Source organism: Rhinolophus hipposideros (assembly GCF_964194185.1).
Source record: "Rhinolophus hipposideros genome assembly, chromosome: 13".
Taxonomy (NCBI): domain Eukaryota; kingdom Metazoa; phylum Chordata; class Mammalia; order Chiroptera; family Rhinolophidae; genus Rhinolophus; species Rhinolophus hipposideros.
Genome location: NC_138059.1, coordinates 67,188,609 through 67,203,139, shown reverse-complemented (window position 1 = coordinate 67,203,139; position 14,531 = coordinate 67,188,609). Strand labels below are relative to the sequence as shown.

At 43.8% G+C, this 14,531-nt stretch overlaps 1 protein-coding gene across 4 annotated transcripts in view; it reads left to right on the top strand.

Moving 5' to 3' along the window:
- Positions 1–14,531, top strand: part of JPH1 (junctophilin 1) — an 81,493-nt gene that overhangs the window by 60,001 nt on the left and 6,961 nt on the right. For 3 of the 4 annotated variants that reach the window (XM_081070838.1, XM_081070840.1, XM_081070839.1), the window contains exons 4-5: positions 7,137–7,777; positions 14,363–14,458. In XM_081070838.1, coding sequence (XP_080926964.1) covers positions 7,137–7,777; positions 14,363–14,443 — 722 coding nt within the window. In that variant the 3' untranslated portion in view covers positions 14,444–14,458. The other variant, XM_081070841.1, reaches the window with a different exon arrangement.

Genomic DNA, 14,531 nt, shown 5'->3' with positions numbered 1-14,531 from the left:
GATTTTGTGTGTGTGTGTGTGTAAAGAATGAAGACAGTAGAAAGCTGGTTAAGAAGACTGTTTTTTAAGTGAGAGGCTGAGGCAAGGCCCAGTCCTGTTGCGTGATGGAATTGTCACAGAGGGGTGTCTGTGATCATTCTCAACGGACGCAGCCAGTGGTAATGGGTGTTTTCCTTCGCGTTGCTTTTCAACCCTCCGGATGAGTTGAAATCGTTTAATATGTAGGTATGTATATTTTGTTGGGAAAGGGAAACTTGCTGATTTTTATGGTGACATCTGGTGAGACAGCTGTTTCCTGGTGTGAAATGAACTCACTTCCCTGGTACCTAAGTACGCTGGAGGACCACCTGTTGTAGGGTGTGAGAGCTGGGGGTTCAGCCACCCTAGGGGGACTGTCACATCCCCCCCTCCTCCATCATGCAGCCGTTGTCAGGAGACCATTTTGCTTCACCGTCAGCACTGGGCTTGAGCGGCTTTGAAAGCAAACAAACTTACTATTGTTGTCTGCAGATGGTAATTTCTAGAATCTGTTGTTAATTCTGTTGGGGAATGGGGTCCCTGTAGATTTGTATTAGGTGTTACCAAGAGGTAAATGATACGGAAGGTCATCTCAGTTTCCCAGACTAAATGGTTTTAAAAGCCTTTCTTGGTGTAAAAGCATTTGAGGGGAAAAAAAATATTGTGGGAAAATGTAATTCCACCCTTTCTGAGTGAAAACGGCATCATAGAAGCAAGTTGTCAGCCAGTAATGAATACATCCCAGTAGCAGGAGATGACAACGGGTCTGTTTGAGACAAGAGCTGAGGGGGGTGGGGGTGAGGGCTGCAGTCAGCCCTTCCTTTGGCAGCTCTCTAGAAAGTTTTCTCTCTGCTGAGTATTATTATCTTCTCAAGGGAGCGTAACTCAGGCATTTTCCCCTCTGCATTCACAGGGCGAGCAAATCAGATAGACATTTCTTTTTTTCATTTCTCATCACTTTTATTTTTCAATTACAGTTGACATACAATGTTAGTGTCAGGTGGACAGCATAGTGATTAGACATTTATATAACTTACGACATGATCACCCCGGTAAGTCTAGTACCCAGCTGGCACCCTACACAGTTATTACACTGTTATTGACTATATCCCCTATGCTGTACTTTACATCCCCGTGATTGTTTTTATAACTGGCAGTTTGTACCTCTTAATCCTTTCCCCTTTTTCACCCAACCCCCCTCCCATCTGGTAACCATCAAAATGTTCTCTGTATCTTTGAGTCTGTTTTGTGTGTTCGTTTATTTTGTTCTTTAGATTCCACATATAAGGGAGATCGTATGACATTTGTCTGTCTCTGTCTGACTTATTCACTAAGTATAATGCCCTCTAGGTCAAGCCATGTCATCACAAATGGTAAGATTTTGTTCTTTGTTATGGCCTCAGCTAGGCTTTCAAGTCCTTTTTCTAAGTCAGGCTGCTTATTTAATTTACATATCTCGGATAGAATTTACACATTGTTGGGTGTGCAGGTGCCATGCAGAGAAGTTGTTAACCCTGGGAAAAAGGATGGCGTAGCTTACATTTTGATCACTTTTGTGGGAGGTTATCTACCATCTCCATTAAATCTTAATGTTTTTAGTTCAAAACTGTATTATTCTACAGGCCAGTTAAAAACTAAGGAAAAAAGGTAGCCCTGTAGGATGACTTTGAGGGAAGGGATAAATTCTAATAAATAAGAAAAAGCATACAAATGGGATGTTTGTGAATGTGTGTGTAGATAACCGCATACACACACAGAAACCTAAACTGACATGAGTGTGAGTAACACGGTGAGTCCTCCACCAAGAACTGAGAATAAGGTTGCCCTCTGAGAGTTTAATTTTAAAGGGAGCCCCTGAGACTGCCCAGAGGTACATAAAGTGACAGCCTGGGTTTTAGTACTGCCAGATTTCCTTGTAACCTGGTTGAGCCTATTAAAACATCTGGGGGGGAAAAATTGGTCACCCAATGAAATATAGGGGGACAAAAGAGTCACATGGGCAAAAAGTGGCAGTGCACATCCAAACACTATGCAGAGGACACAGGAGCCTTGGCCAAAACATTAGACTTGGACAGTTGCCTTGGCAAGGACATTTCTATTCTGAGGAAGGAGGTGGGCAACTATTGCCAATGGCGTATCACTTGATTGGCGTAGAGCACCCGCTGAGGAAAAGGCTGCACCTTCTGCTGTGAAATGTTGGATTCAGTGATGCTCCTTGTCCGGAGTCCATGTTCCCCTGGAACTTTCTCATTTGGGTTGAGCTTCTGGTCGAGGTCTACCAGCAAGCAGAGCACGCATTGGTGGTAGCCTGACCCTGGCCTATGTGACATTGACGTTGGTGGTTGTAAAAGAATGAATTGGCCTTCTGGCGTTGTTACACATCAATCTTCTGAGTTTTGGTGGCCATGTGAGTCTGCCCCAAGGGGTGGCTCTGCTTCGAGTGCTGGTGAAATCGAGCTTGTACGCTGGGCAAGGTAAGGTGAGACTTTGGGTGGTCCCTCGAACCTGGGGGGAGTGGGACCTGGTGGGAATGTGAGGGGAAAAATATATATGTACGGTTCTTCGTTCCACTGTTTCAGTTTCCTTTTTGTCAAGATACTTATTTTGTTTTTACTATTGAGGAGAGTGTAAATGTTTATATTACCCTTTGGGGGAGTGACAGGGCATGGGTTAGAAACACCGCCCCAGAATGTGGCAGATGTATTACGGAGAGCCATTGTTCGGAGACAACAAGCCCAGGAGAAAGAGGTAGGTTAAAAAGAGACAGGGGGGAAGTGGGGGTGCCTTCTCCCCCAGGAGCGGGAGGTGGGTACGTGGGTGGAAAGGAAAGAGGAAGGTGTGAGCTCCTTCTCTGACGTCCAGGGTCAGGATGCCGCATGAACTGTCTTCTTCGTGTACCCTCCTGGCCTTCCCTGGGTGCAACTCAAGTGGAGAGTCAGGACTCTGCTGCCTCGTCCTCTTGGTACAAGATCATTCTTTCCATCCTAAGGGTCCCACTCTCCTGATCTAATTAATCTAAACCTACTTACCTCCCAAAGGACTCACCTCCAAATACCAGCAAGTTGAGGCGAGGCTTCACATTTAGTCCATAATAGCATGTTTGTCTTCACACACTGTAAATTACAGTCAAAAGTGAATTGTGTGGCATAGGTTATTATGGGTTGTGTTTAACTGAGCTCACATTTCTGGTGTCAATTAGAAGTCTTTAGAAATGGCTATCATTCCTATATTTTTTGGTGAAAACAAGGGAAACATCCTGGAATAGACAACGTCTCAACTCCCTTTCCAAAACCCAAAATTCCGAACAAATTTTTTTCATAGAAAATGGGAACTGGAATAATCTACTCCTTGATCAGGAAATGAACCGTTCATGATTTTGCTGGTTATTCTTCACCACTTACTCATCCGGTTCCACAACATGAGGGCCAGCCATATGCAAGGCACAGGAACAGACGTCCTGCACTCCGGCTGGGCTCACAGAAGTGGCAGAGCTGTCACAGGTGGGACAGTGAGGTGTTCTTTCCACACGGCACATAAAAGATTCTCCTCCCACTTACATAATCTTTTTAGACTCTTTCAGTATAGGCCGTCTCCATCAAAGAGATCTAATTTCCATTTAACGACTCTGATGTTGCCATGAAGCATTGGTTATCAGCACCGCCTTTGTAGACATTTGGGAAATCTTCACGGAGCAGCTCCTGCCCTAGGCAGCCCACCGAGGCTCACCTGTAAGAACGAGCTGGGTACCCTGCTGTGACCATCTGCCATATCTATTCAGAGCTTTCACGCCGACGATAACAAGTCACCTTTCAGTGTGGGTAGATGACGTTTGCCGAATGTTCTCGTTGCACACTGTGTGGCACAGCAGTGGTATATGACCTATAACCCAGTATGAATCCTTAGGTAATAAATCCCTGAGGACCCGTAGATACTGTCTATAAAAACAGATGAGAAAGTGCTGACTGCAGCAACTCTTCACACTTGCCATCCTTTTCCTCCCTGGCAATATTCCGACCGGCCTTTTTAAAGAACTGCTGTATCTCGTCAACTCCATGCTGCTGCTGGCATGGGCGGAGCTCCCACATGTCACGATGCTGAGCAAGTAGCAGGCACAATGTGTGCCTTCCAAGAAAATAGTCCAGGAAAAACGTCTGTCCTTTGCATTATATTAAATGTCTTGTTTAAAAAGCATTTCATCTTATTTTGGAAATTGTAACTGTATGTCCTCATTTAGCTGCCCAGCCCCCATACAACTGTGCCATATCAGAACCATTTCCAACTGGCTGTAGTCAACGTAAGCCTGGAATTAGGTCACCACTAGTCAACGTATTTCTTTTTTTTTTTTTTTGCGTGCTTTCAAACGCCTATCACTGGGTACCATAGAGGCGCCTGGAGCATTTGTTAAACATCAAGATTTCTAGGCTTCAATTCATAACTCATGAACTCAAAGTCTCTGGGAAGCATACCGCGGGAGCCTCTTACCGGCAGCAGATCTGGGGCCACTGGTTTGGAATACATTTAGTCCTCTATCAGCTGTTTTTAATGCATAATATAAAGCTAGGATTTTTTTTTTTTAATCTGAAAAGTTGGTGCTAGAATGTACTTCCACCATTCCAGTAAATTCTTTCAGCCTAACAGATTTTGAATATGATTAGAAGCCCTGTAGATTAAGCCGGAATGAATATGCCTGAAAACTGCATCGTAGGAGACACAGACACAAGTAATCGTGTAAGAAATGCCTTTCCTAATTTACGTAGGACAGAAAAACTGTGTCCAAAGAAGTAACACGTCAGATAGCTAAAGGAGTGTTTAATTAGACCAGTATATGAGTTAATAAATATGATAAATACATTCAATGGAATCCAAAATGTCGCTTCATAAATCCATCAATACAAATTCCTCCAATGGCCAAATTATGCCTAACTTGGCCTACTATTGATAATAAATAGAACTCCGCCTACTCTTCATTTATACAATTTACAGAAAGCATTTGAAAATGTGCTTTATGTTCAGGTATTCCAGATTTGTCCTCTTTTTCCAGATAGCTAAAGCATATTACGTAAAGTGCTGACTTTAAAAAATAATTTTCCTTGGACCCACGATTACTAAATTACCTGAGTTTCCCCCCAAATAATCGATCTCTTGTAGCTGTTAGTGTTTCATCAGTCTCACCCTGGCTGGCAGCTGTCATTTTTCTCAAGAGTTGCTTTGACAGAAGAGGGGTTCTGCGAAAACAGTTGTGCACTGGTATAAAAAGGGTCCGCTTCCTGAAAGTCCCATACAGATGGCCTAAATGGGTTCTAGAAAGTAGGGCCAGGCCTGCAGGAGAAGCACATCACTGCTGATGGCTGCTACTTTCTCGGTCCTATTTCCCGGTCACAGCACAGAGAACGAATTTGGGGAAAGACAGCACCTTTTGAATAATTGCAGTTGCCCCCTTTTCTTCACTCAAGTGAGAGGTCTTTCTCTGTGTCTGCCATTCATACTGCCATTCTTGACGGTGGGCTAAAAAGAAAATTGCTTATACTGAGTTTCGAAAGGAAATCTCCATTCTTGACGTGCAGTGTTGACCTGTTGGGGAAATCTGAGCCCTCAGGGGTGGACATATCTTCTGGAGGATAGAAGATATGCAAAGTGGGACAATGAAGAGCAAAGTGGGACAATGCTCTTAATGTTTTTGTCCTTGACCACAACCTATAATTGTGGGTCCTTAGGCATTCTCATTTGTGGGCTTAAAGTATTATATTACATTACGTATATGTTGCATTCTGTTTTCTCTTAAGGATATATAGGCACTATGTGACTTTTGGTTTTTCAGCTGCTACAGCTGTTTCCACATCAGTAAAATCAGGATAATGCCTGCTTCCTAAGATTTTGGTGAGGCTTTGAATTTGGAGAAATACCTTGTATAATAAATATCAGTCTCCTACAATAAATTATTGCTCAGACACACCTCCTCCCCCACGGGAAGAGCAATTAAAAGTGTAAGAAGGCAGTATGTATTTTTAACAATTAAGGGTAATAATGGCTCTTCAGCCCTTTAGGGAGTGAGGGTGAGGGTGGGGGCGAGGCTGGCAGAAAAGTGAGCAGAAGCTGTGGAGTTGACAAGATCTGGTCCAGTCCTGCAAGCACGTTGGTGGGGTGATTCCTCCCTTGTGTACATGAACTCAGATCTCCCCATAAAATAACAGTGCAGCAGGGTCCCTTTTTAAAAAAATGACAGGTTTTCCATTTATAAAAATTAGTGTGATTGTTGTAAACAATCCTAAGATATTCAGGAAATAAAAAAGGCTGACACTAGAGAGCCAGAGATGACTGCCCTGTCTTGCCGTTGGTGCCGGTGTGTGTGCTGGGAAGGGCTCCTGGTAAGTCACTTGGTAAAGTGCAGCCGGAACCACAGACGTCGTTGCTAACTGGGACATTTGAACGATCGTTTAGTGGAAGATCATTAAAAACATGGTATCTGCCGGTTCTCCTCCTATCGTGGAGTTAATTTATTAAAATTGTTTTCAGATTAAGTGTGAAACACGCAAGTCAGCTTTATGGATGAGTGTGTAAGGTGTGTTGTAGTCGTCCCATGTAATTTGAATATGCAGATTAACTGGTGCTGTGAGCCTTGCTCATCAGTGGGAATTTTGTTTGCCTCAGTGTTCTTTCTATATGCCGGCAGGAGCAGCGCAATTCTTAGGGAAGTCACAACTGTTGCACTATGGCTATCGAAATCGGATGAAAAATGGTATATATTAACGTAGAAACATTTTTTTCAGCAATCATCTTTTCCCCTGGGGAATGACATGTGCTTAGTCAAAGCCTCATAAACATACTTGAAAGAAAAAGAGGAAAGGCTAAGCTGACTTACTGTATCTTTTTGCTAAGTCCTCACTTAACACCTTCCATAGGTTGGTTCTGTGACTTTAACTGGAATGACGCATGACAAAACCTTACTACTACTAATTGATAGAAACAAGAGCTAAGTTCCTATGGCACCTCATCAACGTTACCACAAAATGACGCTGAACAAAACGTTGTTGGAGGACCTGCTATATATACATATCACAAGGCACAAGCCTTTATGCCTTATTTTTATCACCTTCCTTTCCGTTGTCATTTTTCTCCAGGCCCAGATTATATCAAACAGAGATTTCAGGAAGGTGTAGATGCTAAAGAAAATCCGGAAGAAAAGGTACCAGAGAAGCCTCCTACGCCAAAGGAATCTCCTCATTTTTACCGCAAAGGCACCACACCCCCAGGGTCTCCTGAGGCAAGTCCCAAACAAAGCCACTCTCCCGAGCCTTCCCCAAAGCCCCTGAGGAAGCAGAACCCCAGCTCAGGGGCCAGACTCAACCGAGACAAAAGGAGTGTGGCTGATGAGCAGGTGACAGCCACCGTCAACAAGCCCTTGCTGTCCAAAGCTCCCTCGAAGGAGATGGGAGCACCCCAGTCCAAGTACTCTGGCCGCCACCACGTCCCCAACCCCAGTAACGGGGAGCTGCACTCGCAGTACCACGGCTACTATGTGAAACTGAATGCCTCCAAGCACCGTCCGGAAGACAGGGAGGAAGACGAAGGCTCCAGCCACTCCTCCTCAGCACTGGTGCACAAGCCGTCACCCAACAAGTGGAGTGCCCCTAAATCTGGGACAAAACCAGTTGCCAAAGAAAGCAAAGCTGAGCCAAAAGCTAAGAAGTCCGAACTTGCTATACCAAAGAATCCAGCAAGCCACGATTCGTGCCCTTCTTTGGAAAAAGAAGCCAATTCAGTAAGTTGGGCAAGATGGGTTTTCTCCTCCTTTCCTCCCCTGGCTCTCTGGGGAGCAGCAAGGGGTGGTTGGCACCTTGGTGGCACAAGGCCAGCGCACAGGGTTGTCAGAGCAGGTCTGAGCACATTCATAGACAGGAAAGAGACAGGAAAGAGCTCTGCGTAGTGACTCAGCCAGCCACCCACCTGCCTCAGACCACTAGAAACGGGGCTAAATAAGGGCCAGCTGGTTATAGTGTCACCTCTTAGCCAGTCTTTACCAGCACTTCCTGGTTAAGCTTCACGGTAGCTGTTGGACCTCTATCACAGAAACACCATCAATTCGGGGAGCCTAAATGACACACATTTATTTCTCACAGTTCTGGAGGCCAGGGGGGGCGGGGGGTTCCCAGCATCAAGGCACCAGCAGATGTGATGTCTGCTGAGAGCCCACTTCCCGGGTCATAGCCCATCATCTCTCTGTGTCCTCACATAGCTGAGAGAGAGGAAGCAAACTCTCGTATTCCTTCTCGTAAGGGCACTGATCCGATCATGAGGGCCCCACCCTCATCACGCCGTCACCTCCCACAGGCCCCATCTCCAGGTACCGTCACACTGGGGATTAGGGTTTCAACACACGAATCCTGGAAGGTCACAGACATGCAGCCCATAGCAATAGCTAACTCTCTGGTGGCCACAAAGGAGTCGCGGGCCCTGCCAAGGGCTGGCCACTCCCAAAGCTCCAGCTAAGACGAGGGCTCCTCTGCCATTTGCTGATGCTTAGCCGACCTTTGGTCCCCCCAAAAGAGTCTGCACCTTTAGACGAAAGACCATCTTTTCTCACTATTGCGAATTAGTCTCATAAATACATAGTTTGGCTTTTACTTAATTAACCAGGCTTTGCAGCTAGAACTTTTTTCTTTCCCATATGAGAACTGAAATTTTTCAACTGTTTAAGAAAATTGCTTTCATCTTCTAACCCCTCAGACTGCAAGTGCTCCTAAAAATTCAGTTTTCTGGTAGATGCTAGTTTTCTTATGTGTTGAGCATTCAAGGTTTTTCTTATTCAACCTGGAAGCTTTCAGTTATTGATAAGTGTCATATCCTCATTCCAGTGAGATTTATTTCCCGGTGATATATGGAATTAGTGTTTTATCAAATTCTGTAGAATTTATATAATCTGAAGCTAAGTCATTTTTGATAAACAGTTGACTGACCTGTTCATATGCCTTTGGAATAGCGGTGTTGCGAATCGTAGCTTAATCGTAGCTTAGGGAAGAAGCCACAGCCAACCCAATATTTACAGGTAATTTCACAGACACGTTTGCATAAAGGTGTGTAATATCTTGGCCAGGAAAAATATAATACAATCATTGGTTTCTTTCTCTTGTCTGTTTAGTCTACTCTTAGGGTTAAACAATTGAAATTCATCTTTTTAATTCACTTATGTTTGACATTTCTTGCATTTGTTTATTTTGCTAATATCTGTAAACACTGGTCCCCACCCTTTTTTCAAATTCTCATCTTTGTAATTATGTAAGTATAAATTAATCAGATTAACTGGGTTAACTTTCTGAAAGTCAACCTCCCCGGTAATACATGGTTTTCAAAACAGACTGGGACTATTCAGAAAGCACTTTTTTTGTTTTTCACTTTTAGCTTTGACATTTCAGTATCCTGATATTATCACTATTAGGTTGGTGCAAAAGTAATTGTGGTTTTTGCAATTATTTTTAAACTTTTAAACCGCAATTACTTTTGCACCAACCTAATATACATAATAACGTCACTATTAAATTTGTTAAATGTAACAGTTCACTTCTCATTGGGCTTTCAGCATTTATAGCCACAGATTCATAAGCCTCACATATGTGTCAGCGTGAGTCTGCCTGACTTCCAAGGGGGAAGTTCAAACAACGCAGGGCCTGTAGTTTCTACCTTTGGGTTCCATAGTGGGGTTCAGTTGACTTCCAAGGGGCAGCCTCTGCCCCCGGGTCCTACACATTAGGTGAGTTGCCTAGCTCTTACCTGTCCCAGTCTTTCTATAAACTTCACAGTCTCCTTGTATAGAAAAAGCCTCTGTTTTACGTATGTGCAGAGTTGTGGGATTCTTGGAAGTTGTCAGGCTCCCTCCAGCCGAATCCGTTGGTCTCTCGGGTTCCCTTCCACACCCCACGGGGAGAGGAGGCTGGGCAGCTCCCACCTGCACAGGATGGAACTGGAAGTCAAGACTGACGTGGCACCTTGGAGGGAAGATTTTAACAATGAACCTTCTCTTCCTAAGAATAACAGAGAGCTGCCTTGCACGCCCTAATAATGTTTTCTTCCCAGAGTTAAGAAGTCACAAAGTCATCATGAAGGTAGTCGGACAGCCTTTCAAACAAAGGAGTACTACAAACAATTCTGAGATTAAGAGGCTATATGAGTTAGAGGTTTATCAGTAACAACTTGAAAATTCATAGAAACCGGCACAGTAAAGCAGACATTTGAGGGAAAACCAGACTGAACCAGTCGGTGCTCTTGGAGGCAGAATCACCATTTGTAGGGTGGCTCCCCGAACTGAGTCTGGAATTCCAGTCAGCCCGCCGATTGAGGCAGAATAAGCTCATGTCTGAGGGTGTGAACGGTGGTACCAAACTGCCTGGGTCCCAGCCCCAGCTGTGTGGCTTCCCTGCTGTGTGACCTGCGGCGAGTTTCCTAACTGCACCGCGAGTTGGTTTCCTTTGGTTTCCTCGTGAGTGACTATGTCACAGAATTGTTGTAAAGATTAAATGAGTGTATACTTCCCAAGTTCTTAGCATGGTGCCCAGCACATAGTAAGTACTCAGAAAACATTGGCTATTATCAGCTTTGCTTCAACACTGTACCAGCTGAAGCATAAAAAGTTCATAAACGCAGTAAGTTTGAGACAAGTTCTTGGAAACTGTGACTTTACGTGAAACGATGGTAACGAGACCAATTTGACCACAGGCTAATGGACGAAAACGAGTTAAGTTCCTACAGCACATTTCTAGTCACAGAAACATCACCCAACTTCTAAATAAACACCCAAACAATTCTAATCTAAATTTTGACATAAACGTGAGCTGTGTATGTTTAAGGAAGAAGAATAAAGCAAGTACGATAACTGTTTTCCACCCCCACTTACCCCAACTCAGGGCACAACGTGGGACCCACCCTGGACAGGACACACTTCCATCACAGGGCCACCCACACCCACAGTCAGGGACAATGGAGACAAGTCCATTCGCCTCACGTGCGCATGTTTGGGGTGTGGGAGGAACCCCAAGTCCCAGAGAAAACCCACAGATGTGGGGAGAACAGGAAAACACACACACAGTGGCCCCAGCTGGAAATTACTTTTTTTTTACCCCCCTCTCCTCAATGTTATCACAAAACCATGTTGAAACAATAACATTATTCGAGGACCTGCTGGCTCTTCCTCTCTTAGAAATACAAAAGATCTGGGACACAGACTGACACTTAGAGCAGAGTAATTACGTAACTCTGAGAGGGAGGAGAAGGAAGCTAGGGCAGGACGACTCCACAGCCCTCCTCCAAAACTCTGTGACTCCTATGGGTGGGTTGCCAGGGGTCCCATGACTCAGGACAGCACATCCTATGTGAGTACACAGTTTGGAGGGGATTTTGCAACCTGCCGACTTGGGTAGGAGCCAGGACAGGCGTCTGCCTTGTCACCTGGACTGGTGAGGGGTCTTCTACTCAGGAATCTCAGCCCCTTCTGAAAACTGCCTGCGCTTTCTTAGCAATCACTCTGATCAGCTTCCAAGTTTATTTTGAGATGTACCTGTTACTTCGTTTGAACCCTTGTGACACTTAAGGCCTTTCTGTCAGGTCAGGTTTGCACCACACACGTACACACACTGCAACAGTCAATACATATTAAATGTTGCCATGAATACTAAGTTAAGCTTTGTTCTTTCCTGTTTGGGGAGAAGTTTTCGATGTAACATAAACTACACTCTTTAGCAGAAGAGTCCTGATAATTTCAAATGAGTAGATGGTCTCTTGGCGGGAAACAAAAAAAGATATCATGAGTCACAACTCCTTTCCATATTCTGACTTCCTGCACTTTAACCGCCTGAGGTTTTCGTCCCATCAGGACTTGCACTTGGTCATGCCACAGCTTCTTTCATTACACCTGTCCCAGTCAGTCTTGAAAAGCAAGACTGATTTTTTTTTTCATTTTGCTATTTTAAGCTACAACTGGCCACCAGTCACATTTGTGAAACTTCACCTTAAAGCCTTCCACCCTGTACCCAGCCGAGGCATCTGAAGTACACAGAGGTTGCGTCTCGGTATCTGCCCATGAAACACAGCGTCCCAGAACTTACTTTGCACCTGGTTGCCATCTGAACCCTTTATCGCTGGTTGACTCTCACCTTCACTGAGTCATCTTTAAAGATCACTTGATAAAATGGAGCTCTACTGATAGGGTAAATGGGCGTGCTTGGTAGAGTACATACAGGATAACTCTAGGTATGTGTTCAACAGAAAAGAGGACTCAAGCCCCAAATACGAACCAATTCAAAAAGGTTACACCAACTCATGGAGCCTTGTGAGGACATACGAAATAGGAAGCAAAGGTCCAGGCACACCTTCAGCTTTTGAACTGGGGTTTCCTGAGGGCACTGCTTCTGATTCTCCTCTCCCTGGGTCCACTGTAACACTCTGAACCCCTCATCGCAGTGGTCCATCCCTGGATGCTCTTCCTCATCTTTCATATCGCTCGCTGCCTTTGGGAATTACGAATTCAATCCACTGCCCCGAAAGACTGGAAACAATCCCAAAATTGTTAACACATTCATGAGCAAAATTGGATTAGTCCAAGTTGGTATTGTTTGTAGCATTTCCTTAATCTTTACGCCGAGTTTTGATGTTGAAAGATCATCACAATTATTTTCTGAGTTATAAGAGTTTCCTCCATTATTCATCTGTTCAGAGGTAATCATCATTGAGACCTTGCCTCGGCTAGTACTCCCCAATTCCTTTAGAACACACCTATTTTTAAAAAAAAAAACACCAGTCGCTATCAAAAATTTGATGTTTTTCTGGTACTGTGGAATCCTAGGGTACAGATGAACGTGCCATTTTAAAGAAGTTGATGGGAAATTATTATTTTTAGACTAAAGCCTGTGGTTTTAATAGGGATGTAGAGAAAAGAACACAGAAGTTTAATTCTAGTTCTAATTCATGCAAACTGGCTGAGTAACCTTGGGCAACACCCCCTCTCAGAGCTCTGTAAAACAGAATTAATGATCATTTGTAAAGAATTTTCAAAAATAATCTACACAGGAGTCACAGCCCACTGTTCCATTAAACATTGGTTGTCTGACTGAATTGGGGAACCCCTTGTATGGGTGCCCAGTGGTGAACAGGGCAGGGCCTCTGCCACTGTGGAACTCAGTTTAAGGAGGACAATAGCAATTAACAAGAAATGACAATAAAGCGTGAAGTGTTAGGATAGAGAAATAACGGCGCACACACTCTGACCTCTACCGTGGAGGCTTTGGCCTCGTTGGAAGGTTCTGGAACCCACGCCGTAGACCCTGGGAGATGAGCATTGGACCCGTGACAGTTCCAGCCTCCCTTCCTCAACCCCACCCTTCCCCAAAATAACATCAACCCAACTCCTGAGGATGATAACAGATATCCAGTGCAGTCTCCCTGGATAGTCAAACACAGTACAACTGTTTCCTCATCTTTGAAATAAAACCATGCTACCTCCCCATCGACGTCATGACACCAGCCTTAGAACACTTTCAATGCTATTTAAGAATCAGACACCATTTTAGTAATAAACGCGAAGATTGTGTCTTCGTCATGAAGATAGCCAAACTTGGGCAGATCTAAAAAGATGGGTCATCTCAGGCTGCTTTGTGTTTTTAAACAAGTAAAGTTTGGATACCTCAGACTGTGGGGTTTTTCTTACAGCGGTATTAATCGAAATAGGATTCTGCGACTAAAGATAACAATTTCTGAAATGTGGTTATGAGCAAGAAGCAGAAAGCTAGACCTATAAAATAATTTCTGAAAGTGTTCAGCTTCCCACTTGCAAGTTTTATTTTAAGGAAGGGGCAGAATCCAAAAAGACGACCAGGAAAAAAAGCAAGAGGCAGAGAACCTCATTGTGTGTTTTCCCTAAATTTCTCCTAGGAGGCCTCACTGTCCTACAGATTTTACTCCCACATTCTGACCATCTTTATGAGGAAATAATTCTTCCTCGTCCGGATTACAAAAAAAATGCGTAATTCATTCCCATCAGTCCCTAACCCCGTGATGGTGAACTGTGTCTCCCCCAGACTGCTGCCCAATGTTTTGAGGTGAATAAAACAGATTGTTTTTAAGGCATTTTTAGATTTAATCAAGACTATGTTCATTTTTAAGGGAAAGTTTCGAGATGGCTCCATCTAAATACGGCATTGCTATTTTTAGTTTCTGCCTTTTGTAACTGCTGTTATTAATCATGCTTTATTTACTGCAACTGTTGGGTTTTTTAATATTTTTGGTAATTGGCTTTGTGAGCTAGTTTATATACTGATATTAACATGGAAAAGTTATGGTTATTCTGTTGTTTCATTTCCAGGGCCCTAATTCAGTCATGATTGTCCTTGTCATGCTGTTGAATATCGGGTTGGCCATCCTTTTTGTTCACTTTCTAACTTGATTGGAATTAGGCAAGGTAAGAATAGCCTTCGTTTCTGTATAAAATCCCAAAATATAACATTTCCCATATTCAGATTTAATTTTTTTAA